At 46.8% G+C, this 22,816-nt stretch overlaps 1 protein-coding gene across 6 annotated transcripts in view; it reads left to right on the forward strand.

Moving 5' to 3' along the window:
* The window catches only part of katnip (katanin interacting protein), a 333,986-nt gene that overhangs the window by 45,637 nt on the left and 265,533 nt on the right, over nucleotides 1–22,816 (forward strand). For 2 of the 6 annotated variants that reach the window (XM_072480758.1, XM_072480762.1), the window contains exons 2-4: nucleotides 7,013–7,111; nucleotides 11,785–11,852; nucleotides 21,442–21,533. In XM_072480758.1, coding sequence (XP_072336859.1) covers nucleotides 7,013–7,111; nucleotides 11,785–11,852; nucleotides 21,442–21,533 — 259 coding nt within the window. Of the gene's footprint in view, nucleotides 1–7,012; nucleotides 7,112–7,213; nucleotides 7,427–11,784; nucleotides 11,853–21,441; nucleotides 21,534–22,816 lie in introns of those variants that run through there. The other 4 variants (XM_072480763.1, XM_072480761.1, XM_072480760.1 and 1 more) reach the window with 3 other exon arrangements.

A 22,816-nucleotide genomic window follows, 5' to 3' on the forward strand; every position in this document is an offset into this window, starting at 1 on the left:
TTGTGTGTCTCTGTCCACCCTCTGTGTAATACTATACAACCGCTTGCTTTGAATGTAATCTGCTATTCTATCCCCATGCCTACTTTGCTGAACCATGTTTTTAATTTTCTGCTTCAGTTGGCTACTAAATTTTGCTCATTAATTTCTTGAATCTGCGTTATTGATGTAAATTAGAAATGCTGACCTTCGTCCTGAACCCTGCTGGTACCTTCTTTCTTCATTCGTTTATGGGATGTGGGAGTCGCAGGCAAGGCCAGCATTTGTTGCCCTCGTGTGAGAGACATTTTAAGAGTCAACCACATTGCTGTGGATCTGGAGTCACATATAGGCCAGACCAGGCAAGGACGGCAGATTTCCTTCCTTAAAGGGCATTCGTGAATCAGCTGTGTTTTTATGACAATCGACAGTGGTTTCATGGTCATCGTTAGACTTTTAATTCCAGATTTGTATTGAATTCAAATTTCATCATATGCCATGGTGGGATTCAAACCCCAATCCCTTGGTTACCCTGGGCCATTACCCTGGGTACCCTGAGTGTGGTGAACCACTGTTATTGTAGTTCCACTGTTGTTCCACTGTTACTTACAGCGATGTATATATTCTCTGTTACTGTTTGTTCCATTGTTACTCACTGTGTTATATATTGTTGTTCTTCCGTGGCTCCACCCCACTGGGTGTTGTATATAATTCACTGATCTGTAGCCCTGTCTCCAGTCTGGGTTCAGCAGCAGACAGGCACATCTTCAGAGTCTTAAAACCAATATTTCGTTTTCTATAACTTGCCTCGTGTGTAATTGATGGTGCATCAATTTAACACTCTAAGATAGTACGATGGATAAGTCACTCAAGCCTGAGCGATTGGACCTGGACCCAGAGGCAGCTGATGCCACCGCGATCTTCCAGCATTGGCTAAGCTGTTTCGAGGCCTACCTCAACTCTTCCACTGACGCCGTCTCAGGGAAGTACAAGCTTCGGGTCCTCAACGCCCGGGTGAGCCACCGAATATTTACCCTCATCAAAGACGCGGCCACGTACGACAAAGTGATTACACTCCTCAAAGGGCAGTACGTGAGGGCGGTAAAGGGGGTGTACGCCCAGCACCTCCTCGCCATGAGGTGTCAGCGCTCAGGAGAATCTTTGGCCGAGATCCTGCGTGACCTGCGGGTACTCGCCCGGAATTGTAGCTGCCAGGCAGTAACGGCAGTTCAACATACCGAGCTCCTGATCCGGGACGCCTATGTGGCCGGCGTTAGGTCTGACTACATCCGTCAGCGCCTGCTCGAAGGGGATACCCTCGACCTAAACAACACGGTGTGGCTCACAAACTCCCTGGAAGTGGCCTTCCAGAATATGGATACCTTCACGCCCGACCACGTGGCATCCTCGTGGGCATCCTGAGCGCAGCCATCACCCGATCCGGGGTTTCACAAGCCTGTGCCGTGCGGCAGCCCGCCAACTCCGGGGGACCGTCCTGCTACTTCTGCGGCAGGGTCAGCGCTCCAGACAACGCTGCCCAGCTCGGAACGCGACCTGCAGTGAGTGCGGTAAGAAGGGCCACTTTGCAAAAGTCTGCCAGGCACGGCCTAAAACGTCCAAATCCCGCCGCATGGTATCTTGCCTGTCGGGACCGCCCCCTTCTAACGCGTCATCCGCCTCGTGCGACCAGTGGAGTCTGCCATCTTGTTCGCCATCTCCGACGTGACCCGCCACGTGCGACTCGTGGGGGCCGCCATCCTGGCCGCCATCTTCGACGCCATCCACTACCACCGACCAGACCAGCCACCTTCCGCAGCTCGCCTCCGTCACCCTCGACCAGTCCCGGCCCCGTCATCTGAAGAATTCCATGATGACCGTCCGGATCAGCGGGCACGAGACGACCTGCTTATTCGACTCCGGGAGCACAGACAGCTTCGTCCATCCGGATACAGTAAGGCGCTGCTCCCTCTGAATTTTTCCTGCATCCCAGACAATCTCCCTGGCTTCCGGATCACACACTGTTGAGGTCCGGGGGTACTGTGTCGCAGCTCTTGCGATACGTGGCGTAGAGTACGTTAACTTTAAACTCTAGGGGCAGCACGGTAGCATTGTGGATAGCACAATTGCTTCACAGCTCCAGGGTCCCAGATTCGATTCCAGCTTGGGTCACTGTCTGTGCGGAGTCTGCACATCCTCCCCGTGTGTGCGTGGGTTTCCTCCGGGTGCTCCAGTTTCCTCCCACAGTCCAAAGATGTGCAGGTTAGGTGGATTGGCCATGCTAAAATTGCCCTTAATGTCCAAAATTGCCCGTACCCTTAATTGTTGGGTGGGGTTACTGGGTTATGGGGATAGGGTGGAGGTGTGGACCTTTGGGTAGGGTGCTCTTTCCAAGAGCCGGTGCAGACTCGATGGGCCGAATGGCCTCCTTCTGCACTATAAATTCTATGATCCATGTCCTCCCCTATCTCTGCGCTTCCCTTTTATTAGGCCTAGACTTCCAATGCCATTTCCGAAGCCTGACCTTAACGCTCGGTGGACCCCTGACCCCTCTCACCGTCTGTAGCCTCGCGACCCTTGAGGTCGCCCCACCCCCACACTTCGCTAACCTCACCCCGGATTGTAAGCCCGTCGCCACCAGGAGCAGACGATACAGTGCTCGGGACAAGGCCTTTATCAGGTCAGAGGTCCAGCGACTCCTGCGGTAAGCGATCATAGAGGCTAGTACCAGCCTCTGGAGAGCCCAAGTGATGATCGTCAAGACTGGGGAGAAGCTCGGATGGTTGTCGACGACAGTCAGACGATCAACCGGTACACGCAGCTCGATGCGTACCCCCTTCCCCGCATATCTGACATGGTCAACCAGATTGCGCAGTACCGAGTCTTCTCCACGGTAGACTTGAAGTCCGCGTACCATCAGTTCCCTATCCGCCCGGAAGACCGCCAATACACTGCCTTTGAGGCAGAGGGGGGCCTCTACCACTTCCTCAGGGTTCCCTTCAACGTCACCAATGGGGTCTCGGTCTTCCAACGGGAGATGGACCGAATGGTTGACCAGTACAGGCTGCGGGCCACATTCCCGTATCTGGATAATGTCACCATCTGCGGCCATGACCAGCAGGACCATGACACTAACCTCCAGCGTTTCCTTCACACCACCAAGCTCCTTAATCTTACGTATAATAAGGAGAAGTGCGTTTTCTGCACGACCTGCCTAGCCATCCTCGGCTACGTTGTGGAAAACGGAGTCCTAGGGCCTGATCCCGACCGCATGCGCCCCCTCCTGCAACTTCCCCTTCCCCACCGCCCCAAGGCCCTGAAGAGATGCCTGGGGTTCTTCTCGTACTATGCCCAGTGGTCCCCAACTATGCGGACAAGGCCCGCCACTCATCAAATCCACCCTTTTTCCCCTGTCGGCTGAGGCCCACCTAGCCTTTAACCCCATTAAGGCAGACATTGCCAAGGCCACGATGCACGCTGTGGACGAATCCATCCCATTCCAGGTGGAGAGCGATGCGTCTGATTTTGCCCTGGCTGCTACCCTCAATCAGGCAGGCAGACCCGTGGCCTTCTTTTCCCGTACCCTCCAGGAACTCTGAAATTCGGCAGTCCTCTGTCGAGAAAGAAGCCCAAGCCATTGTGGAAGCTGTGCGACATTGGAAGCATTACCTGGTCGGCAGGCGATTCACTCTCCTCACTGACCAACGGTCGGTTGCCTTCATGTTCAATAATACACAGCGTGGCAAGATCAAGAACGACAAAATTCTGAGGTGGAGGATCGAACTCTGAACCTACAATTATGACATCTTGTATCGTCCAGGGAAGCTCAATGAGCCTCCAGATGCCCATTCCCGCGGTACATGTGCCAGCGCACAAGTAGACCGACTTCGGGCCCTCCACAATGACCAGTCATCCGGGGGTCCCCCTTTTTTTCATTTTTTTCATTACTCGATAGAGTAAGACAACCTGCCTTACTCTATCGAGGAGGTCAGGACCATGACCAGGGACTGCCAGGTCTGCGCGGAGTGCAGACCGCACTTCTATCGGCCAGACAGAGCACACCTGGTGAAGGCTTCCCGCCCCTTTCAGCGCCTTAGCATCGATTTCAAAGGGCCCCTCCCCTCCACCGACCGTAACGTGTACTTCCTCAACATCGTTGATGAGTACTCACGTTTTTCGCCATCCCATGCCCTGACATGACCTCGGCTACTGTCCTCAAGGCCCTGCACAGCCTCTTCACCTTGTTCGATTTCTCCACCTACATCCACAGTGATCGGGGCTCCTCATTCATATGTGATGAGCTGCGTCAGTTCCTCATCAGCAAGGGCATCGCCTCAAGCAGGACTACCAGCTACAACCCCCGGGGAAACGGACAGGTGGTGAAGGAGAACGTGGCAGTCTGGAAGGCCGTCCTCCTGGCCCTACGGTCTCGAAGTCTCCTAGTCTCCCGCTGGCAGGAGGTCCTTCCCGATGCGCTCCACTCTATCCGGTCGCTTCTGTGTACTGCCACCAACGAGACCCCTCATGGACATATGTTTGTCTTCCCTAGGAAGTCCACCTCGGGGGGTCTCGCTCCCATCCTGGCTGACAGCCACAGGGCATGTCCTCCTCCGGAGGCACGTGAGGAACCACAAAACCGACCCCCTGGTCGAGGGGTTATGCTTCTCCACGCTAACCCACAATATGCCTACGTGGCACATCAGGACGGGCGGCAGGACACAGTCTCCCACCGGTACCTGGCACCCGCTGGTTCCCCACCCAACCCTCCACTGTCTACCTCTCTGTCGACGCTTCTGGAAGAAGAAGAGGAGGACGACACGCTCCCGGGGTCGCAGGTCTCTACACCAGTGCCCATACCACAGCCGGGACTGAGGAGATCACAGCAGCCGGTTAAAGCTCCTGATAGACTTAATCTATAAGTTTGCTTCACCCCCGATGGACTTTTTTTTTAACAGGGGGTGAATGTGGTGAACCACTGTTATTGTAGTTTCACTGTTGTTCCACTGTTACTTACAGCGCTGTATATATTCTCTGTTACTGTTTGTTCCATTGTTACTCACTGTGTTATATATTGTTATTCTTCCGTGGCTCTGCCCCACTGGGTGTTGTATATAGTTGACTGATCTGCAGCCTTGTCTCCAGTCTGGGCTCAGCAACAGACAGGCTACATCTTAGAGTATTAAAACCATTACTTTGTTTTCTACAACTTGCCTCGTGTGTAATTGATGGTGCATCACTGAGCCAATAGCCTGTTACCCTAGGTACCCAGAGCTAATACTGTAGGTACCCTGGGCCATTACTCTGGGTCTCTGGATTACTAGTCCGCTGCGCCACAACCTCCCCTGTTGATTCATCTTCTGATGTTTCTACCCTTTCACTAATTTCTTATCCATTCGCAAGATTTACTGTAAGTCCCTGTTGCCTTTATGCATAACTAATAGCATTTGTGTAGAATATTGGCAGATGTATTTTAGAAATCTAGGTTATCATGTGGCTAGATTTTCAGCAGTCCATTTGCGATTGTCGCTTTCCCAAAGTAGTTGATGAATTTCTGCTTCTGAAGTTGTGTTGTTGTTTACAGATAAGAAAGTTTTCTTCTGATATTTGATTCCAATATTTTACACCGCATTGAAGTGATACCAATGGATACATTGTTTTAGATATGTCTATTTTATCACTTTTTTGACTGGGGGCCAGATTAATCTGTTTTCAGTGTACTGGTACATTCCTGGTGCGGACTGGTTCAGCTCAGTTGTTTGGACCGCCAGTTTGTGATGCAGAGCGAGACCAACAGTGCAGGTTCAATTCCCGTACCGGCTGAGTGATTTATGGAGGCTCCGCCTTCTCAACTTTGGTGACGAGGGGCTTTTCACAGTAACTTCATTGAAGCCTACTTGTGACAATAAGCCATTTTCATTTTCATTTTAATTTTTCATTTCACCTTGCCCCTTGCCTGAGGTGCGGTGATCTTCAGGTTAAATTACCACCAGTCAGCTCTCCCTCCCAAAGGAGAAAGCAGTCACCTGGGACTATGAAGACTTTACTTACTTGACATGCCTGATACCCAATGACTCCCTCATAATGCTTATAAATAAGTGGAAGATGTGGTGCAGTTGTAATGTCACTGGCCTAGTAATTCAGCAACTGAAGCTCATGGTTCAGATCTCACCATGGCCCAGCTGGAGCCAGCTGAAAGTGAAGCTAGCTCCGTCATGGTGACCGTGAAGCTTTCATTGATGCTCATAAAATTCCCATCTGATTTGGCAATGTCCTTTTAGGAAGGAAATCAGTTATCATTACTCGTCTGGCCTACATGTGACTCCAGACCCACAGCAAAATGACTGATTCTTAAACTCCCCTCTGAAAGTCACTCAGTTCAAGGGCAATTGGGGATCAGCAGCAAATGCTGGCTTGCTAGTCACACCCACATCCAATGAATCAAAAAAGAACTGTTTGTGACAGTTACAAAAATACAAACTTGCTTCTCCATTACAGACAGACAATCAGGAGAATTTATAATGGTGAAGACCGGAATGACAGAGGACCTCAATGATTATTTTGTGTCAATGAGGAAGATTCAAGAAATCACCCAAAATTAGAGATTTGAGGGACTGGGGAGAATGAGGAATTGAAGGAAATTAGTATTAGTAAGAAGGTTGTATTGGAGAAATCAGTGCAACTGAAGGTCAGTCCTCGGGACCTGATATTCTACATCCAGAATGTTGAAAGAGGTATCGATGGAGCTAGTGGATGCATTGGTGATTTTCTTCCAAAACTCTTATCGATTCTGAAATCGTTCCTGCAGATAGGAAGATGACAAATGTCAGCCCACTATTTAAGAAGGGAGGGAGAGAGAAAACTGGGAATTTCAGACCCGATTGCCTTACGTCCCTAGTAGGAAAAATGCTGAGTCTATTCTAAAGGATGTAATAAATGGACATTGGATAATAATGATCTGATTGGGCATAGTCGGCGTGGATTTATGAGTGGGAATCGTGTCTGATGAACCTGTTGGAATTTCTTACGATTTTATTAACAGAATTGATAAATGGGAGTCGATGGATGGATTTTCAGAAGGCTTTTGATAAAGTCCCCCACAGGAGGTTGGTCATCAAAATGAAAGCACCTGGGATAGGAGGTAATACAGCGGCATGGCAGACGGACTAGTGGCGTGCTGCAGGGATCAGTTCTTGGGTCCCAGCTGGTCACAATGTATATCAATGATTTAGATATGGAGACCAAATGTAATATTTTCAAATTTGTGAGGACACAAAGCTCCATGGGAATGTGTGTTATGTGAAAGATGCAACGCAGCTTCAAGCAGATTTGGACAGACTTATTGAACAAAGAACAAAGAACAAAGAAATGTACAGCACAGGAACAGGCCCTTCGGCCCTCCAAGCCCGTGCCGACCATGCTGCCCGACGAAACTACAATCTTCTACACTTCCTGGGTCCGTATCCCTCTATTCCCATCCTATTCATGTATTTGTCAAGATGCCCCTTAAATGTCACTATTGTCCCTGCTTCCACCACCTCCTCCGGTAGCGAGTTCCAGGCACCCACTACCCTCTGCGTAAAAAACTTGCCTCGTACATCTACTCTAAACCTTGCCCCTCTCACCTTAAACCTATGCCCCCTAGTAATTGACCCCTCTACCCTGGGGAAAAGCCTCTGACTATCCACTCTGTCTATGCCCCTCATAATTTTGTATACCTCTATCAGGTCTCCCCTCAACCTCCTTCGTTCCAGTGAGAACAAACCGAGTTTATTCAACCGCTCCTCATAGCTAATGCCCTCCATACCAGGCAACCTTCTGGTAAATCTCTTCTGCACCCTCTCTAAAGCCTCCACATCCTTCTGGTAGTGTGGCGACCAGAATTGAACACTATACTCCAAGTGTGGCCTAACTAAGGTTCTATACAGCTGCAACATGACTTGCCAATTCTTATACTCAATGCCCCGGCCAATGAAGGCAAGCATGCCGTATGCCTTCTTGACTACCTTCTCCACCTGTGTTGCCCCTTTCAATGACCTGTGGACCTGTACTCCTAGATCTCTTTGACTTTCAATACTCTTGAGGGTTCTACCATTCACTGTATATTCCCTACCTGCATTAGACCTTCCAAAATGCATTACCTCACATTTGTCCGGATTAAACTCCATCTGCCATCTCTCCGCCCAAGTCTCCAAACAATCTAAATCCTGCTGTATCCTCCGACAGTCCTCATCGCTATCCGCAATTCCACCAACCTTTGTGTCGTCTGCAAACTTACTAATCAGACCAGTTACATTTTCCTCCAAATCATTTATATATACTACAAAGAGCAAAGGTCCCAGCACTGATCCCTGTGGAACACCACTGGTCACAGCCCTCCAATTAGAAAAGCATCCCTCCATTGTTACTCTCTGCCTCCTATGGCCTAGCCAGTTCTGTATCCACCTTGCCAGCTCACCCCTGTTGAGTGGGCAAGAACATGGCAGATGGAATATAATCTGGAAAAATATGAGGTTATTGACCTTAGTAGAAGGAACAGATTTGCAGAGTATTTTTTAAATGGTGAGAGAAAGTGTAGGTTTGTAAAGGGACCTGGCGGTCCTTGTCAATAAGTCACTGAAAGCTAACATGCCAGTGCAGCCAACAGTTGGGAATGCGAATGGTGCGTTAGCCTTTTTCGCAAGAAGATTTGAGTACAGGAGTGTTATTGTCACAGAGGGAAAGCTTCAGCAGATTTGTTCCCAGGATGACAGGACAGCCTATGAAGAGAGTTTGGGAAAAAATGTCCTGTATTTTCAAGAGTATCGAAGAATAACAGGAGATCTCACTGAAACCTACAAAAGGTGTAGACAGTTTTGATGGAGGTAGGATGTTCTAGCTGGTTATAGAGTCTGGAACCAGGGGTCACAATTTCAGAAGAAAGGGGAAAGCAACCTAGGGCTGAGATGGGAATTTATTTCCTCAGAGGGTTGCTAATCTTTTGAAACTCTTTACCTCAGAGGGCTATGGAAGCTCAATCATTAAGTATGTTTAAAGCAGCGATTGATAGATTATGATATAAAGGGATATGGGGATAGTGTGGGGGGAAATTGGCATCGAAATGGCTGACTAGCCATGATCATATTGAATGGTAGGGTAGGCTTGACAGGCTGAATGGCTTGCTCCTTTGTTCATTTGGTACATGAGCTCATCTGGAGGTCACCTTAGTAAGATACATTTACAGGGATACCTGCCATCCTAACAGCCCAGAGATTATTTTCGCCTTGCACCTTGGCAGCTGTCTTTCTTCTTCTGCAGCATTTCTGCTGCTTTCTTTGCTAATTTAAGTGATTCTTAAAAAATTATCTTCCTTAACATGCAAAGATCAAAACACCACAGTGTCTTGCTAATGGCCACATATTGTTCAATATTCCTACAAACAACACTAACTACATTTCAAAACTACCACATTGGTTGTGAAGCACCCCAAATTCTTGAAAGGTGTTATGTAAATGGAAATCTTTGTTTTACTTTAAGTATTTAGAATTTGCAGAACAAGTCTATATCTCATGTTTCTAATACTGCTCGACTGGGATTCTGAACAGCAAATTATTATGAGCTAGAATCTACTCTCAATGCATTTTAAGATTATCCATGTCTGACTGCTATTCTTGGGGGGGGTGGGGAGAATTGTCACAAAGTCATCGGTGCGAGGCTATGGAAGTATTGCTTTTTATTTGCAGCTGTGAATGTTGTATAGGTTACTTTTGGCATAATGTTTAATTTCCTTCCACATGTCTTAGTATTTATCCCAATGAACTCTTTCACCTTGCATTTGACCTTGTTTCCTCTTCATTTCACTTCCATTTTGTTGATCTATTTGGATTCGTGCTGGTTTGATTTCACCTTGTGATTTTGAGGTATATCTTTTGCCAATTCTCAGCATTATTCCACTGTTGTTCACCTCTTTTCAGAATAGTTATCATGAAGTTAACTTGATATTCTCAAAAAATAAGATCTTCAGCGTAGCTGGCCTTGAAAATTACTGCGGTTATAACCAGCACGGCAGCACGGTAGCCTTGTGGATAGCACAATTGCTTCACAGCTCCAGGGTCCCAGGTTCGATTCCGGCTTGGGTCACTGTCTGTGCGGAGTCTGCACATCCTCCCCGTGTGTGCGTGGGTTTCCTCCGGGTGCTCCGGTTTCCTCCCACAGTCCAAAGATGTGCAGGTTAGGTGGATTGGCCATGATAAATTGCCCTTAGTGTCCAAAATTGCCCTTAGTGTTGGGTGGGGTTACTGGGTTATGGGGATAGGGTGGCGGTGTTGACCTTGGGTAGGGTGCTCTTTCCAAGAGCCGGTGCAGACTCGATGGGCCGAATGGCCTCCTTCTGCACTGTAAATTCTATGATATCTATGATAATCCTCCTGTCCTCAAGTCTTCTCCAGATTCCATGCCCATCCTTCGACAAATACAAAAGTAAAATCCTGCAAATGCTGGAAATCTGAAATGAGAACAGAAAATGCTGTCCTTTTGACTACAAACCATATCTTTCCTCACTTGATTCCTCACCCCCACTATTTTGTTTAAAGCCCTCTCTACTGTCCTAGTTATGCGACTCAGCCAGAACACTGGACCCAGCACAGTTCAGGTGAGACCATTCCAATGGTACAGCTTCCACTTTTCCCAGAATTGGTGCCATTGCCCATGAATCAAAACCTATTTCTCCCACACCAATCTTTGAGCCACACATTCAACTCCCTAATCTCATATGTGCAACAACAATTTGCGCATGCTCACAATCCAGAGTCCTTTGAGGTTCTGTTTTTTAATTTGGCCTCTGGTTGCTCATGCTCCATATCCTGGTTCTATCCGTGTCATTGATATTTCGGCGGACCACGGCAACTGGATTCTCTTCCCTCAAACTGTAAGTTAATTTCCAGTCCTGAGCAGATGTCCCCGAATCCTGCCCAGTGCAGGTAATACAGCCATCTGGGCTCTCGCTCTCGGCTGCAGAGAATTATACTGTCTCCTGATAATACTATCCACTGCTCCTGCATACTACTCCAACATTTCTATTTACTATCCCTCAAGAATGACTACTTGTACCATGGTGTCATGATCATTTTGTTCATCCACCCTGCAGCTCACGCTGGTCATCCACTGAGCTAAAACCTCAAACCTGACAGCTGCTCACTCCCTGAAGTCTCACCACTTTTTATGGCTCTGTTTTATTGATGAGGAATGAGGAAAGACTTGCATCTATTCACTTTGCTGTTGCAGGGTGGCACAGTTGTTAGCACTGCTGCCTCACAGCACCGGGGACCTGGGTTCAATTCTGACCTCGAGTGACTATCTGTGTAGAGTTTGCACTGTCTCCCCGTGTCTGCGTGGGTTTCCTCCGGGTGCTCTGGCTTCCTCCTACAGTCCAAAGATGTGCAGGTTAGGTAAATTGGCCATGATCAATGGACAAGTTATGGGGATAGGGCGGTAGAGTGCTCTTTCGGAGGGTCAGTGCAGACTCGATGGGCTGACTGGCCTCCTGCAACACAATTGTACTCTGTGAATAAGACAGGGATCTAGAACTGGAAAACCATGGATTCGGTCGTGGAATATTTCATGCAGTACATTGCTGTTTAATTTCCTCTGCCTGCTAATTAGCAGTTGATAAGTTCCTGATCAGAATTCTGAATAAAAAGGAAAACAAATTAATTTTGAAATCTTGTCTTTAACTTGTAATTTGTATGCCCCTATTTGAATTATAAAATAATTGTTATTTTCTATCTGTAGCCAAGTGTATCTTTAATAACATAGGGTGCATTTTCTTCTCCAAAGGACACTGTTTCAGGGAGCACTCTGCCCAATTGAAAACAGAAAAGGTCAGCTTAAAGGAATGGGGTGAGGTAAGATGAAAAGTTCCTAAGGAAGTCGTTTGTCATTAACTGTGAAGATTTAGATGGTTTTGTTTGAATATATTAGACTGATTTCACAATCTCCTTACATCTGTTCCCTTCAGTTCATCATTGTAGCTTTATTTTGCTTTAAGTTTGGGTCAAATAAATTGTCTCAACAAAAAGACAGCTCATCAAAATTGAAATCGAAACCAGATAATGACTTGTACTTTCGGATTAAGTGACTATTTTTCTGCACAACATTTTGCTACTGATTGGAATGCTGATGGCTAAAGCTAGCACATTTGAAATCATTTTCTTTTACTCAAAAGATGAATGAAACGTTGAATGCTGGTATGTGTTTTTGGCCCATTTCTAATTATGTTATCTGTCCTGTTTCTCTGGTGTGAGTGGTTTACTCCTGTGTTTCTTTCTGTCTCTTGCAGATGCTGTAATTGCTAAAGCTATCATGTGTAAGGGGGTACCAGTACATTTCAGTCTTTTTTAAATTTACAGTACCCAATTCATTTCTTTTGCCAATTAAGGGGCAATTTAGTGTGGCCAATCTACCTATGCTGCACATATTTGGGTTGTGGGGGTGAGATCTCCGCAGACACGGGGAGAATGTACAATCTCCACATGGACAGTGACCTGGGTTCGAACCCAAGCCTCTGTGCCATGAGGCAACCGTGCTAACCACTGCCCCATCGTGCCGCCCCCCATTTCAATCTTCTATAATAAAACCAAATTGCTGGATGCACGAGGTCAGCAGCATTTCTGGAGAGAGGAACAAAGCTAATGTTTCAAGTCAATGGTCTTTCATTAGAACTTGCAGAAGTTAAGGATTTAACAGTTTATGAGCAAATACATAGGTGGGGGTGGGAGAGGGGGGCCGATGAGAAGGTCTATGGCCGTGCAGAGGGCATGAGGTATTAAGAAAAGGAATGAAAATGCAAGAGAAAGCAGGACTGGTAATGGGATAATAAAATATGGATGCAGCAGAGATTTAAATGGCACTAGAACCACAGGCATTGTCTGAGAAAACGGGTGTCTGTGGTTATGATCTGAAATTGAACTCAATGAGGGTGGTTGGCTGTGAAGTGCCCCAGTGAATGATGAGGTGCTGTTTCTCAAGCTCGTGTTGAGCTTCATTGTAACAGTATAGAATGCCGAGGATAGAGAGACCGGAATGTGATTAAGAATTCAAGTGGCAATTAACTGGAACTTCAGAATCATGTTTGCAAACTGAATGGAGATGGGGCAAAGCAGCCACCCAGTTTGTGTTTGGTCCTGCAGTGCCGATGAGATTGTGAGCAGCAAATAACAGTAAACCAAATTGAAACACATATGTGAGTCGCTGTTCTACCTCGGAGGTTTTGGCACCCTGGGGAGGTGAAAGGGCTGGTGTTGCAGCCCTTTGCCGGATCACAAGCATCATGCCGGATGCTTGGGGGGGTATGATTCCTTGAATACAGAGGCTGATAAAGTGGAAGATGAGGAGAAGGGGAGCTCTATTGTGGCTCTTGGGGGAGTGTGAGTGTGGGATGAGTGGAGTGTGGGATAAGTGGGATGGAGACAATCAAGAGACTGACTTATCAAATGGAGAGGAATCCTTGGTTCAAGAAAAATGGGGAATGACCAAGGCAGTAAGGTGGATTGTCAAACACATGTGACTGAGATGGCAAAACTGGGAGAATGGATAAATTCTTAAGAAAGTGGGATGGGAGTCGGTAGCTGTGAGAATCAATGTGAGCACAGTCTATTTTGATGGACAGCCGATCCCCAGATTACAAAAGGCTGGCATCACTGTCTGTCTTATGTGCAGGCTCTGATTGCTTTTCCCTATGTACTTTAGCTTTACTCTGATTCATGTATCTTTTTTTCATTTCAATCTTCAGTCTGTGTTATGATTCATTCCTGTTCTGTGATATCTAGCAACTATGTAATAAAGATAAGAGAACACATTAAGTTGGAAAAAGCGTCTCTGTAAAATTCCTTGTTTAGGTTATTTTATAGATAAATTGATATTTTTTTCTTTCTAGTCATTCAATACATTCCAAGCCATAAGTCTGTTAGTTAACCTCAAATATGCAAAATGCGCATGTAACTCGAGTTACTGGAATGGTGACCAGTAGTTTTTATGGTACACTGGTCATCCATGATCCAGTGGTAATATTATCTTGATCATTTAAACATTAACATGCATTTTTCATAGAATCATACAATCATGAGGCCATTTAGCCCATTAAGTCTGCACCCGCCCTTGGAAAGAGCACCCTACTTAAGCCGACACCTCCACCCTATCCCCGTAACCCAGTAACCCCACCTAACCTTTTTGGACACAAAGGGGCAATTTAGCATGGCCAATCCACCTAACCTGCATATCTTTGGACTGGGGCTGGTTTAGCACATGGCTAAATTACTGGCTTTGAAAGCAGACCAAGGCAGGCCAGCAGCACGGTTCAATTCCCGTACCAGCCTCCCCGAACAGGCGCCGGAATGTGGTGACTAGGGGATTTTCACAGTAACTTCATTTGAAGCCTACTTGTGACAATAATCGATTTTCATTTCATTTCATTGGGAGGAAACCGGGGCACCCGGAGGAAATCCACGCAGTCATGCGGAGAATGTTCAGACTCCGCACAGACAGTGACCCAAACGGGGAATCGAACCTTGGACCTTAGAGAACAAAGAACAAAGAAATGTACAGCACAGGAACAGGCCCTTCGGCCCTCCAAGCCCGTGCCGACCATGCTGCCCGACTAAACTACAATCTTCTACATTTCCTGGGTCCGTATCCCTCTATTCCCATCCTATTCATGTATTTGTCAAGATGCCCCTTAAATGTCACTATCGTCCCTGCTTCCACCACCTCCCCCGGTAGCGAGTTCCAGGCACCCACTACCCTCTGCGTAAAAAACTTGCCTCGTACATCTACTCTAAACCTTGCCCCTCTCACCTTAAACCTATGCCCCCTAGTAATTGACCCCTCTACTCTGGGGAAAAGCCTCTGACTATCCACTCTGTCTATGCCCCTCATAATTTTGTAGACCTCTATCAGGTCTCCCCTCAACCTCCTTCGTTCCAGTGAGAACAAACCGAGTTTATTCAACCGCTCCTCATAGCTAATGCCCTCCATACCAGGCAACCTTCTGGTAAATCTCTTCTGCACCCTCTCTAAAGCCTCCACATCCTTCTGGTAGTGTGGCGACCAGAATTGAACACTATACTCCAAGTGTGGCCTAACTAAGGTTCTATACAGCTGCAACATGACTTGCCAATTCTTATACTCAATGCCCCGGCCAATGAAGGCAAGCATGCCGTATGCCTTCTTGACTACCTTCTCCACCTGTGTTGCCCCTTTCAATGACCTGTGGACCTGTACTCCTAGATCTCTTTGACTTTCAATACTCTTGAGGGTTCTACCATTCACTGTATATTCCCTACCTGCATTAGACCTTCCAAAATGCATCACCTCACATTTGTCCGGATTAAACTCCATCTGCCATCTCTCCGCCCAAGTCTCCAAACTATCTAAATCCTGCTGTATCCTCTGACAGTCCTCATCGCTATCCACAATTCCACCAACCTTTGTGTCGTCTGCAAACTTACTAAGCAGACCAGTTACATTTTCCTCCAAATTATTTATATATACTACAAAGAGCAAAGGTCCCAGCACTGATCCCTGTGGAACACCACTGGTCACAGCCCTCCAATTAGAAAAGCATCCTTCCATTGCTACTCTCTGCCTTCTATGACCTAGCCAGTTCTGTATCCACCTTGCCAGCTCACCCCTGATCCCGTGTGACTTCACCTTTTGTACTAATCTACCATGAGGGACCTTGTCAAAGGCCTTACTGAAGTCCATATAGACAACATCCACTGCACTACCTGCATCAATCATCTTAGTGACCTCCTCGAAAAACTCTATCAAGTTAGTGAGACACGACCTCCCCTTCACAATACCATGCTGCCTCTCACTAATACGTCCATTTGTTTCCAAATGGGAGTAGATCCTGTCTCGAAGAATTCTCTCCAGTAATTTTCCTACCACTGAAGTAAGGCTCACCGGCCTGTAGTTCCCTGGATTATCCTTGCTACCCTTCTTAAACAGAGGATTGGCTATTCTCCAGTCCTCCGGGACATCCCCTGAAGACAGTGAGGATCCAAAGATTTCTGTGTAGCAGCTACTGTGCTGCCCCATTACTAATTTGTAACATTACTAATTTGTATTTTGACAAAGTACAGGATCCGGAAAGTTGAAGATGTGTGAAGGTTTGTGTAACAATTAATGCTTTTCTGTTATATTTGAATCTACTCTAAATATGTAAAATTTTCAGATACTGACATGCTAAACACAGTTTACATGTACTATGTGAATTTTGCATGTTTCTGTATAATTAATGTTGTCATTCATAAATATAATTCTTTCTGGATACAAAATGGGTTTTGTTTGAACCCTGTTGGCTGTGCTCATGATTGTCCATATAACTAATTTTAAAGTTAGCTAAATATTCAATGTTATTTTTTATTGCACTTTCTATTCAATCCAAACAATGTATATGTGTTTTTCCTGGATGTTGTAGATATCTTGCATATACATCTTAGTTTACTTTATACAGAAGGTATGTGACACATAACTGGTTTAGTCTTCATCTGCTTAATTAGCAGGCGTACATCAAACCTGATTGGGCCTCGCTCTCTGAAAGATGCCCTGACATATTGCCTCCCTTATGAACCATTTCCAGGCTGTGTTTATTTGTGATTCACATCAGGGAATCACTTTCTGTACCTGGGCCGATTCAGTGTCAGTTATACCGACTGTGACTGTTTTAAAGTGAGAGTTGCCTTGGGTGTAGCTGGTGTCTTATAACTCATTTCATTATTTGCAGTTATGCAGGCATTTGAAATTAAGTTCTGAGATGCAAACTGAAACCTGGTATTGGGGAGTAAATTAAACAGAATTGTGTCATGATTGATGCTCCCCAATATGTTCTGTTCATTTGTCAGTCGAACAAAAATCAAAGAACAATACAGCACAGGAACAGGCCCTACGGCCCTCCACGCATGTACCGGTCATGATACCAACCTTTGCCAAAGCCCTGAGCATTTCCTTGTGCCATACTCACCCTATCCATGTGTTTGTCAAGGTGCCTTTTGAATGTCGTTGATGTATCGTCTTCCACAACCTCCTCTGGCGATGCATTCCAGGCACTCACCACCCTCTGCATAAAATACCTATAAGACCATAAGACCATAAGACATAGGAGCGGAAGTAAGGCCATTCGGCCCATCGAGTCCACTCCAACATTCAATCATGGCTGATTTCAACTCCATTTACCCGCTCTCCATAGCCCTTAATCCCTCGAGAAATCAAGAATTAATCAACTTCTGTCTTAAAGACACTCAACGTCCCGGCCTCCACCGCCCTCTGTGGCAATGAATTCCACAGACCCACCACTCTCTGGCTGAAAAAATTTCTCCTCATCTCTGGCCTAAAGTGACTCCCTTTTATTCTAAGGCTGTGCCCCCGGGTCTTAGTCGCCCCTGCTAATGGAAACAACTTCCCTACATCCACCCTATCTAAGCCATTCATTATCTTGTAAGTTTCTATTGGATCTCCCCTCAACCTCCTAAACTCCAATGAATATTATCCCAGGATCCTCAGACGTTCATCGTATGTTAGGCCTACCATTCCTGGGATCATCCGTGTGAATCTCTGCTGGACCCGCTCCAGTGCCAGTATGTCCTTCCTGAGGTGTGGGGCCCAAAATTGCTCACTAATAAGACCATAAGACACAGGAGTGGACGTAAGGCCATTCGGCCCATCGAGTCCACTCCACCATTCAATCATGGCTGATTTCAACTCCATTTACCCGCTCTCTCTCCATAGCCCTTAATTCCTTGGAGAAAGCAAGAATTTATCAACTTCTGTCTTAAAGACACTCAACGTCCCGGCCTCCACCGCCCTCTGTGGCAATGAATTCCACAGACCCACCACTCTCTGGCTGAAGAAATGTCTCCTCATCTCTGTTCTAAAGTGACTCCCTTTTATTCTAAGGCTGTGCCCCCGGGTCCTTGTCTCCCATGCTAATGGAAACAACTTCCTTACATCCACCCTATCTAAGCCAGTCATTATCTTGTAAGTTTCTATTAGATCTCCCCTCAACCTCCTAAACTCCAATGAATATAATCCCAGTATCCTCAGACGTTCATCGTATGTTAGGCCTACCATTCCTGGGATCATCCGTGTGAATCTCCGCTGGACCCGCTCCAGTGCCAGTATGTCCGTCCTGAGGTGTGGGGCCCAAAATTGCTCACAGTATTCTAAATGGGGCCTAACTAATGCTTTATAAAGCTTCAGAAGTACATCCCTGCTTTTATATTCCAAGCCTCTTGAGATGAATGACAACATTGCATTTGCTTTCTTAATTACGGACTCGACCTGCAAGTTTACCTTTAGAGAATCCTGGACTAGGACTCCCAAGTCCCTTTGCACTTCAGCATTATGAATTTTGTCACCGTTTAGAAAATAGTCCATGCCTCTATTCTTTTTTCCAAAGTGCAAGACCTCGCGCTTGCCCACGTTGAATTTCATCAGCCATTTCTTGGACCACTCTCCTAAACTGTCTAAATCTTTCTGCAGCCTCCCCACCTCCTCCATACTACCTGCCCCTCCACCTATCTTTGTATCATCGGCAAACTTAGCCAGAATGCCCTGAGTCCCGTCATCTAGATCGTTAATATATAAAGAGAACAGCTGTGGCCCCAACACTGAACCCTGCGGGACACCACTCGTCACCGGTTGCCATTCCGAAAAAGAACCTTTTATCCCAACTCTCTGCCTGACAGCCAATCGTCAATCCATGTTAGTACCTTGCCTCGAATACCATGGGCCCTTATTTTACTCAGCAGTCTCCCGTGAGGCACCTTATCAAAGGCCTTTTGGAAGTCAAGATAGTTAACATCCATTGGCTCTCCTTGGTCTAACCTATTTGTTATCTCTTCAAAGAACTCTAACAGGTTTGTCAGGCACGACCTCCCCTTACTAAATCCATGCTGACTTGTCCGAATCCGACACTGCACTTCCAAGAATTTAGAAATCTCATCCTTAACGATGGATTCTAGAATCTTGCCAACAACCGAGGTTAGGCTAATTGGCCTATAATTTTCCATCTTTTTCCTTGTTCCCTTCTTGAACAGGGGGGTTACAACAGCAATTTTCCAATCCTCTGGGACTTTCCCTGACTCCATTGACTTTTGAAAGATCATAACTAACGCCTCCACTATTTTTTCAGCTATCTCCTTTAGAACTCTAGGATGTAGCCCATCTGGGCCCGGAGATTTATCAATTTTTAGACTCCTTAGTTTCTCTAACACTTTCTCCTTTGTGATGGCTACCATATTCAACTCTGCCCCCTGACTCTCTGGAATTATTGGGATACTACTCATGTCTTCTACTGTGAAGACTGACGCAAAGTACTTATTTAGTTCCTCAGCTATTTCCTTGTCTCCCATCACTAGATTACCAGCGTCATTTTGGAGCGGCCCAATGTCAACTTTTGCCTCCCGTTTGTTTTTAATGTATTTAAAGAAACTTTTACTATCATTCCTAATGTTACTGGCTAGCCTACCTTCATATTTGATCCTCTCTTTCCTTATTTCTCTCTTTGTTATCCTGTTTGTTTTTGTAGCCTTCCCAATCTTCTGACTTCCCACTACTCTTTGCCACATTATAGGCTTTCTCTTTTGCTTTGATGCATTCCCTAACTTCCTTTGTCAGCCATGGCTGCCTAATCCCCCCTCTGATAACCTTTCTTTTCTTTGGGATGAACCTCTGTACTGTATCTTCAATTACTCCCAGAAACTCCTGCCATTGCTGTTCTACTGGCATTGTAAATTGTTCCCTCATTTCACCACCATCTCCTTTCTTTTCAAAAATGCAAACATCACCTCTATCTTCAAACAATCCTATCCGGGCTCCGCTCTGCTGACAAACTATCATGCCATCTATAATTTGTCTTTCCTTTCCACAATCTTGACTCTCTCAAGCCCATCCCTGTAACACCATTTGGATCTCTGCAATCAGGTTTCCATCCAGTTACAGCATTATAATGGTCTAACCAGAATCACAAATGATATTCTTCATGACTGTAACTATGCTATGTTATTCTGTTTTGTTCTCCTTTTATGGCTGTGTGAATACCAATTGTTGAAAACTTGAGTATGATCCCAGGACTGTTTGAGCAATTGCTTAGAATGACAGCCATTAAAAAGGAAGTGACAAGTCCTTTAAGGTTAACTATTTGTTTAAACTATTAAAGATACTCTTGTCCTGGCCAAGGCTCCACATTCAATCACTCTAGGTAGTGGACTGGGAGACTTCAAGGATCTCAAATCTGGGGAACCTGCTGAGTTCACTGGCTGCAGCACGAATATGGACACAGTCTAGCACAGCTCTTGCTGCTAGCTAAAGAAAGATGGGTGGGATTCTCCTGTCACCGAATATCTCAAGGACACAGTCCAGCACAGCTCTTGCTGTTAGTTCAAGAATAATAAGCGGGATTCACCAGTCGCCGACGCCAAAACACGTTCGACGATTGGCCAGAGAATACCCATTTCCGACCAAATCAGGGGTGGCGCCGCTTTCACGATGCTCAGCCCCTCCAAAGTGGCGTCCTCAGATAATACACCGTGCGCCATACCAACGGTCTCAGGACGTTGCCTGAGGCCCACCCCCCGATACTCTGCCCCTGATCGGCTGAGTTCCCGAAGGTGTTGGTCGCTTGTACTATCATCCGTCAGGAACTCAGCGTGGCGGCTGTGGACTCAGTCCAACGCCGCCACAGTTGGGGGGGGGGGCGGTCTGCGGGCAGGGGGTCTCTGCCACGGGCTGGGGGCATTATTGGGGGGTGATCCGGGGCTTGCAAACCGGCCAAAGGGAAGGCACTATTTTGCAGGCCGGGTCTGCGCGCGGCCGGGGCCATATTACATGACGCGGCCACGAACCTGGCAATTCTCCGAGCAGTATCGGCAGCTAGAGCCGGGTGCTGTACGCTGCTCGGCTGCTAGCCCCCGGCCAAACGGAGGATGCGCCAAATGTTCGGGTGTAATACGCTACCGTTCCCATGTCGGCATGAAGACATAGCCTCGCAATCAGAGAATCCAGCCCTTTGTGTCCTCCTACTCATCCTTCCTCAATAAATATATAATTGATGCTCTATCTGAACACCTCTCAGCCTGAACAAATTATTTTGGGAAATATATAAATAGTGAGCACCCTTGGATGCTGTAACTTGCTCAAAACAGCTTGCTCCAAAAAATAGCTCCCTGAAAAAAGAACAAATCCAGTCATTGCCTATCTACAGGTCAGGGACGCAACATCAATAAAAGTGAATATTTAAGATTTCTTCCATTGCTTTGTACAGCTGAAGTCTCTTTAAAAATGCAATCATAATCAATAAAACATCATGCATCAAAGTGCTCCTCAAACAAGCAGCATGGGTCAAAATGTACAATGGTTTCTGAAATATATATTTTCGACAGCAGAAGAAAATGTATCACCAAATCTGTTGCTCAAATAACTCTTGTTATTTTGTAGACCGTTGGCGTGAACAAAGCTGACCAAAATGTTTTAATGGACTTTGATGAAAAACATGATCAATATCTGATACTACTTCAATACAGGAACAGGTAATGTTGCTTTTCATTCTTCCGACCATTTATTTTCTTAAATTCATTTGGGTATTTGAGTGCATTGGATATCTTAACTGTTGAATAGGGGCTTTTAAACTTCATTGAAACCTACTTCTGTTAATAAGCGATTATAATAATAATAATTATTATTATTATTGAAGATGCCATTTTCTCAGAGATTGTGCGTGGTATTCTCCTCCTCTAGGATACCCAGTATTCTCCTCTAGGATGCCCAGAATGCATTCCCCGATGGGATGGGGAATCGGGCGTCGGGGCAAAATCCGAGGCCCAACCCCCTCCCCTCCCCCTGCACCGCGAATCAGCCCCAACCCCCCCACCCCACACCGCACTGCACTGCACAGCAGCTGCCACTCCCAGGATTGCCTGGGGTCCCCACCCCCAAGTAGAGAAGAACCCCTGTGAGAGGGGGGCACCCCCATGGGGACACCTCCCACAGGGACCCCTGTGAGAGGGGGACTCTGGAAGTATTGATCACATCAAAGAAAGGTAAGTGCAGTGAAATCATATGCTTGAGTGATTGGAATGCACTTGGTACCTGGAATTCATTTACCTCTCTTTAATGTAGTCAATGTTTGCAAACATTGGGGTTTCACCATTTAGGCCACTGAAGTGTGAAAGGATATGAATGGATCAAAGATGCAGGTGGATTAATGCTTTCCACAGCTCCCTGTCTGGTCTTCTCTCTAGCTTCCAGACCGTGGTCGCATTTCAGAGGGACAGGTGGGCGGGTTCCTTTAGTCAGGGGTCCATGTGGCAGGGGCCCCCTGTCATAGGAGTCCATGTGGCAGGGGTCCCCTGTCACTGGAGTCCATGTGGCAGGGGTCCCCTGTCACTGGAGTCCATGTGGCAGGGGTCCCCTGTCACAGGAGTCCATATGACGGAGGTCCCCCTCTCACAGGAGTCCATGTGGCAGGGGCCTCCTCTCACAGGGGTCCCTGAATTCACGGGGATCCCTCTGTCACGGGGGTCCCCCTACCCCCTGTGGCAGAGTCCCCCTGTCGCTGGGGTCCCTCTATCATAGGGCTTCTTGGGGTGGGAGGGTCCTCTATCACAGGGGCCCTGTTGTGGTGGTGGGGGTCCACCTATTACTGGGGACACTGTGGCGGGGGGGGGGGGGGCAAGCCCCCCTATCACTGGGGTTTTGAGGGAGGGTCCCCTATCACAGGGGTCTCAGGCTGGTTGCTGTTTGGGTCGCCCTGTGGTGGTATGTAATAGGGGTATTAAGGTACCCTGGGATGCCGAGAGGCTATTGGTAGATA

This window comes from Scyliorhinus torazame, chromosome 17, assembly GCF_047496885.1.
Source record: "Scyliorhinus torazame isolate Kashiwa2021f chromosome 17, sScyTor2.1, whole genome shotgun sequence".
Lineage (NCBI taxonomy): Eukaryota > Metazoa > Chordata > Chondrichthyes > Carcharhiniformes > Scyliorhinidae > Scyliorhinus > Scyliorhinus torazame.